The 6,859-nt window shown below is 56.6% G+C and overlaps 1 protein-coding gene across 1 annotated transcript; it reads right to left on the reverse strand.

Annotated features, from left to right (window-relative positions):
• Nucleotides 1-1,378: 1,378 nt before the first annotated feature.
• Sox8 (SRY-box transcription factor 8) lies at nucleotides 1,379-6,373 on the reverse strand. The gene is given in 3 exon segments (NM_001106989.1): nucleotides 1,379-3,625; nucleotides 4,340-4,569; nucleotides 5,603-6,373. Coding segments are annotated over 3 exon segments (1,392 nt in total). The 5' UTR covers nucleotides 6,016-6,373; the 3' UTR covers nucleotides 1,379-2,876.
• Between the last annotated feature and the right edge of the window lie 486 nt (nucleotides 6,374-6,859).

Consider the following 6,859-nt stretch of genomic DNA (forward strand, 5'->3'; position numbering starts at 1 on the left):
TCCCCAAACCATCCTCCCCAGCCACAGCCTCCCAGCACTGGGAGCCTCCCAGGTTACCTGACCTTGGAAGGTTCTGCCTCTGAGGACAGAGAAAACCAATGGGAAGCCACCAGCTGGGCTAGCCCCAGGAGTTGAGGTGGAAGCAGGCAGGCAGGTTCAAAGTACAAAGCACCTTCAAGGAAAAAGTTGGGTTGCACAGGCCAGGACGCTGGTATCCCACTTCGTGATGCTCAGACACAAGAGGCTCTCGGAAAGCAGCACCCAGAATCAGGGCTGGCTGGAAAGATAGAAGGGCTCCGGGCCCCAGGAGTTAATACTCAGGAGGCTTGCCAAGTCCCAACAGGACTGGCAGGGCCACCCGGCCCTTGGGAACCTGGCAAGCCTCAAAGCTAATCCTAACCCAGCAGCAGGGCTCAAGGCTTTGTCAGCAAGCTGGGCGCCTGGGGTTCTCCTTGGGCTGGGGTGTCAATGAGAGAACTCTGGGGGCCATATGGATTTAGACTGGATGCGGGGCTGACAGGGTTTTGGTCCACATGGGCAGGAGGCTGTGAAGGCATCAGCCATCCATGAACCTGGTTCTCAGAGCACCATCCTCAGAATCCCCTATACCTGGAAACTTAGCACACTCAGACCTTACAAGTTCTTATAAATCAAGGTGACTTTCTCAATGCTGGTCTTAGCATGCCCCAGAGACAAGCTTCTCAAAGTGGGGCAGTAGTAATGCCCCCATACATGCACACATTGGGGTTCCAGAGAGACATGGCTACCCCCACCCCCGGACTGGTCTACATAGCTGGGATGCAGCTGGCCCTGGCAGCCCCTGCTAGCCACATGCACCCAGGAGGCTTGGTAAGAACCCCTCCCCTCCTTGCTGTCTCTCCTCACCATTTTCTCCCTAGAAACTTTCCTCCCAGCAGCAGGCTCTCTTGGGATAGTTCTCTGCTCCCAGCCTGGCTCTGAGCCAGAAGCCCGTTCCCAGAGGAGAAAATGCCCATCGGATTGAACCACACTGTACAGCTACCCAGATATCAGCCCCGACTCACCGGGGAGGAAAACAGACTTGGAATGGACCATCTGGGCCTGCGTTTGTCTGCTTCGGAGCAAACCCTCAAAATGAGGAAGCCAGACAAGACTAAAGGCACGGTGTTTAAATTCAGACCAAGTGGTTTTGACAGGGTGTCTGGCTACCTCCCTAAGGTGAGGCAAAGCTCCTGCCTTGGGGAGTCTGGGCTTCCTTTACCCCCAACTCCCAGTGGCCTGCTCAAGGCAGCTGGAACCAGGCTCTCAACAGAGTCCCATCCATCTCTGCAAGGAGCCTTCCTGCAAGAACCCCCCCCTCCCCTGGGCTTGAGAGAAGTAGTGATACTCAAAACATGCTCCAAGTAGATAAAAGGCATTGGGCTTTTTTGTTTTGTTTTGTTCTTTGTTTTTCTTTTTTTAAATTTTATCAAATCGATCTGTACAAAAGTTAGCATTGCCTGGTCAGAAAGTAACGAAACACAGTAGGTAAAGGACAGCGAATGTCTTTCTGAATTCAACGCCAAAAAAAAAAAAAAAAAAAAAATGACTGCATTAAAAATGAGTTTGCTGTGGCTCCCACCCCCACCCCCGGAAGGAGAGATGCTGAAAGAAAAAAAAAAAAAAGGAAGATTTTTTTCCCCTCTAGAAAAAGGTAGGAAAAGTAGAAAAATTAAAAAGAAGCAAAACTTCTCAAGAGTGAGTAAATATACAAAGTCTCCAAGGCACAAGTTTCCGTGAAGTCGCTGGTTACACACTCAGCACACTGCGAAGCGGGCGGCGAAGCGGGCGGATGTTACTCTCTAACTAGGAACCTAGGCAGGTTAGTGGGGGAGGCTCTCCTTCCGCAGCTCGGTAAGCAGCGCCTGGTGCCAAAGAGCCAAGATTATCGTGGTTCTGCAGCTGCCAGCCTGCAGGAGATTCTGTCTTCTGCCGCTTGGCACCACCGAGGGCAGAGATGCTGTCCCTGCCTTCCAATGCCCAACCCCGATGCTGGTGCTGGGCTTTTTGTTCTAACCAGACCCCAAGAGGTCGATCACTTTCTCCTGTGCCTGGTGGAGGCCTCCAGGGACATCCAAAGGCAGAGCCAGGAGATGCTGCAGGGGGTGCCTGGCCACCTCCCTCCTGCCCTTTACAAAAACAAGCTTCCCGACGTTCGTTTTGTCTTAAACTCTACTCTCTGCACAAATTACTTCATTAATTAAAGATAAAATAATAACAGAACATAAATACGTCTTCAACACCTTTCAAAAACAAACATGTTTAAGCCTTAAAATAAAAATAACAAAAAAAAAATAAAAATAAACACGGAAAGTGTTCGTCTCAGCCAAACCTTGCTGGGAAAGACCTGTGGTAATGAGAAAGCCTCCATCGCACATCGGTCCCAAGGGATCCCTGGGTGGATGTATCCTGGAGCATCCACAGATGTGCTTTCATGCTTTCACCATGGGAACAGCATCCCTTGGTTCCAGGGAGTTCTCGGCTGGGCTGGTAAGGACCTGAAGCCCCTTCTCTCTTTGTCCTTAGGTGTAGCGATCTTCTTATCTACCGAGATGCAAAACTCAGGAGCTGGTGCACACTTATCCAAACCGAGAGCAACAGAATGGCTGTTTCAGAAATCACCAGTCACCTCAGAGAGAGAAGAGGGGGGAAAGAGAACTCTGTCCCCTGGCAGAAGTTTGGATATCCAGAGGCAAAGGGATACAAGGTGACAGAGCCTGGTTTCCTGCACATTCAGCAGGCACTTGACGGAGTGAGGCCGTGCCGGCTGCCTCTACCCTCCACCAAGTACACTTCTGGAAGAACTCAAAGACCTGGCTATACTTCGTGGACGCTGCGTCCTCCAGGGTGCAGCAGCCTCAGGGCCGGGTCAGGGTGGTGTACACAGGCTGGTCCCAGTTGCTGCTGGGGCTGTGTGCGGGGGGCATGGAGAGCCCATTGAGCAGTGACGAGGCATAGGGCCGGCGGGATGAATGGAAGTAAGGGTATTGATAGAGGCTGGGAGGGTAGCCAGGGTAGGGGCTGTAGTAGTTGGAAGCCTGCAGGTCAGTGTAGTCACACTGTGCGCTGGCGAAAGAGCTGGCAGCTGTGGCCGAGGCAGCCGTGGTGACACTGGCCTGGGCGCTGTAGGAGCCATAGTCGGCACGGCCGGGTGAGCCGTGTGACTGGTCGTTGTAATGGCTGGGACTCAGCTGCTCCGTCTTGATATGTGGCCGAAGGGGTCCTGCCTCTGTGGGCGAGGCTGAGGCCGAGGGAGCTCCCTTGTGGGCCCACACAGGGGATGCGCCTATGCCAGTTGCACCGGAGTGGGAGTAGGAAGCGCCTCCATAGGAGCCAGAGGCAGTGGCCTGGCTGGGCTCAGTGGCCAGGGCTGAGTGGCCATTGAGGGGTAAGTACTGGTCAAACTCGTGGACATCGAAGGTATCCATGTTACTGATAACCTCGCTGCTGAGCTCGGAGATGTCCACATTGCTGAAGTCGATGTTCTGGCGCCCGCTGTCCACCAGGCGGCGCCCTTCCAGCCTTAGCTCTTGCTTGCTTCCATTGCTGGCCTGGTGCAGGTCCGTCTTGGGGGTGGTGGGTGGGGTGGGTGGCCCATGGGTCTGGCCTGAGGAAGAAAGTATATTGCTAGGATGAATGCCCCTTCTGTGGGACCAGGGTGGAGCTGGTGGGTGACACCAGGAACCCTGGTAGCTGCCACAGGTACAAATCAACGGCTTTTTGTTTCCTTACCTTCCCAGAAATTCCCGCAAACTCAGACCTAAGCCCTCACTTACTGGCTGAGAAAATTCCGTTAGGCACTGTGCTGTGGGAAGACCCAAGGCTCCTCCCTGAAGACCTGGGTGGGGGGATGGAAGGTGGCCAGCCGGCCCCACCAGAACTAGCATTAATGGGGCACTCTTGGAATGCTTGGCCCTGGGCACTGGACCAAGGTGAACCCACACAACCCCGTTCTTTCCCCATCACTGCCGAGTAAACGGAAGCTCCCAGCCGGCCTGCCTCCAGTTCCACTGCGGCTGCTTAGCTGCTGGGACCCCACCCACCAGCCTGATTCATGGGGCTGTTGACCCATGCTCTTGTTACTGTAGAGTGGAGACAGATTGTGAGTGAGTCCCGGGGAAGATACACCTCCCCCGAGTGCTAGATGGAGCTATGCAGCCCCCTCCTTTTGTACCTCAGAAATAGCTACATCCAGGAGCTTTTTCAAGGGATCAGGAAGACCTGGCCCTCTGCAGATTGCCAACCCTGGAGGGAAGACCTACCCATACTCCAAGTCCATCCCGCTATTGCCTATCTCCACGCTAAGGGTCCTGGAGCTCACCTGTGTGGTCGCTGTGGCGGTGTGCATCACCTAGCACTGTGTCCGTTTTGTACATGGGACCACCAGGGTGGTGGCCCAGTTCAGTACCAGAGTCCGAGTCGCTCCGGCCGGTTTTCACACTCTTCCTTCTCCTCGGCTGGTATTTGTAATCTGGGTGGTCCTTCTTGTGCTGCACACGGAGCCTCTCGGCCTCCTCCACGAATGGCCGCTTCTCGCTTTCACTCAGCAAGCTGCAGAAAACACAGCAGAGCAAGGATGGCCAACAGCACACACACACACACACACACACTGCTGCCTGGAGTCAGATAGCAGGAGCACAGGGTAGGGAGCCGGAGAGATCAGGATACCCTCCAGGGGGTAACCTACCCTCCTGCTGAGAATTCCGACACCAGTGGGGCAGAGCCCAACAGGCCTGTGTGGTGAGGACTGGATGTTCTTTATAGTCTAAGGAACAAGAAAGACACCCCCCCCCCAATTCCTAAAGTACCCCTTTGGAACCCTATTTGCTCATCTACCCGACTCCAGTCTTTCTCTAGGAGGACAGGGTGAAAACTATACTACTTCAACAAAGGTAAGGCTTTCTGGGAGGTGATGGGGAAACTCCAGGAGACTGTCCTCCGAGCACACACCCACCCTAAGAATCTCTCAACCTTACACCTCAAGTTGCCGGCAAAGTTGAGAGGGCAAGACAACCTCGACCTAGCTGTCCTGCTCAACCCAGTGTTGCCAACACACACTGTTGCAAACTCAAGCAGAGGCAGCTTGGGAGGTTGGAGTGTGCTGCTGTCTTCAATATTGCCTGCCTTTCTTGGGCCAGAGTGCCCACTGAGTGCCCTCTGTCACTTTCACCTGCTCTTTCCTTCCTTAATTCCAGGTTGCTGTGGCCTGGGAACAGTACCTGCCAATGGACTAGGTCTCCTCACGGATCTGGGAGTCCCAGCTTCTGCCCAGGACAAAGCATCTTGATGCCTGCCCATATGCCTACAGACCGTGGTGGGCCAGTCAAAGCTGGGATCCCCAGTTCTGCGGTTTGCAGCAGGATATCCCAGGAGAGGAGAAAGGACTGGAGGGTCATACTCCAGGCACTGGCCTCACTCCATCTCCAAAGTCCCACACGTGGTCTCTGTTGACTAGAAGGTGTTTTTCCACCAGACCCACCCTGGAACCAGCCCAGGAGCACAGCACAAACTTGGGCACGACGCCACCTCTTTCAGCCCCTACACTCTTTCCCTCAGCCAGAGTGTCAAGAGTCCCCACACTCACCGCCACAGCTTGCCCAGGGTCTTGCTGAGCTCTGCGTTATGGAGATGCGGGTACTGGTCCGCCAGCTTGCGGCGCGCCGCCTGTGCCCACACCATGAAGGCATTCATGGGCCGCTTCACGTGTGGCTTGGCCTTGAGTGTGCCGCCACCGCCGCCGCGCACCGGCATAGGCACCAGACTCCAGTCATAGCCCTTAAGCACCTGCGACACGGCATCACGGATGCAGGCTGGGAAGCGTTCGTCTGCTGCCTCAGCGGTATCCCCTCGGCCGCCGCCCCCCGCGCGGCCCAAGCCCTCTGATCCCGCGGGCGACGGTGGCGCGTCGGAGTCTGAATCCTCCACGTGTGACATGGAGCTAGCAGTGCCAGACGGGCTGCAGGGCGGCTGGGCGCGGGCCTCACTCATGTCCAGCATCGGGGCCACGCGCGGAGAAGCGCTCAGTGGGGATGGACGCAGGGGTCGCGCCCGGTCACTCTGTGGACGGACACTCTGGAATCCAAGGTTGCCACGCAGGGCCCAATCTTTGTCCTCACCGCAGGAGCCCAGCAACCGCTCCTCTGCCGCTGCAGCTCAGTCTCAGTTCTGGGACCCGCAACAAGTTTCTTTAAAACGCGGCCGAAACCCCGCCCCTCCGGGTCCGGGTTGGCAGGCGCGTCCTCCCCGAGGCGGAGTTTGTTTGCCCCGCCCCTAATCCAAAGAAGACTGCGGACCCCGCCCCACCCTCCGCACCACGTGGGCCAGGCGCCCCGCAGCCTGATTCCTCAACTGAGGCAAGGTCAGAGGGCTAAGGGTGACTGACTGCCCAGTGCGTGCATCTCTGCAGCGTGGCTTGACTTTCGGGCGGCAGGCGAGGATGCTAATCCGCAAGGTTCCTGAGCCCAACATCTCTCCCTCCATTGTGGGGCTCGAAACCGCTATTGCAACCAAATCTGGGCTCTGCCCGCAGGGTGGCGCAATGACAAGAGCCACCCAGGTGACCCTGGTAACTCGCGCACCTAGGTGAGCTGGAGGACCCCGGGGCTAGACAGAGGTGGGAGGGCGGGGGCGCTGGGCGGGGCTGCTCTGGCAGCCGCTGCTGAGTCCCTGGGGCGGTCAAGCGGATGGCGGGGCCGGACGCGGGGGCCCGGGTCCTTCCGGGTATGACCTGTTGCGGGGGCGCGGAGGTCCTGGCGGGCGGGCCTGGGTGGTCTGGCGGAGGCGGAAGCCACGCTGGGCCGCATCTCCTCAGCGCCTAGAGAGAAGGCGGAGAGTGCTCAGG

The sequence above is a fragment of the Rattus norvegicus genome, chromosome 10 (genome assembly GCF_021556685.1).
Source record: "Rattus norvegicus strain SHRSP/BbbUtx chromosome 10, alternate assembly SHRSP_T2T, whole genome shotgun sequence".
Lineage (NCBI taxonomy): Eukaryota > Metazoa > Chordata > Mammalia > Rodentia > Muridae > Rattus > Rattus norvegicus.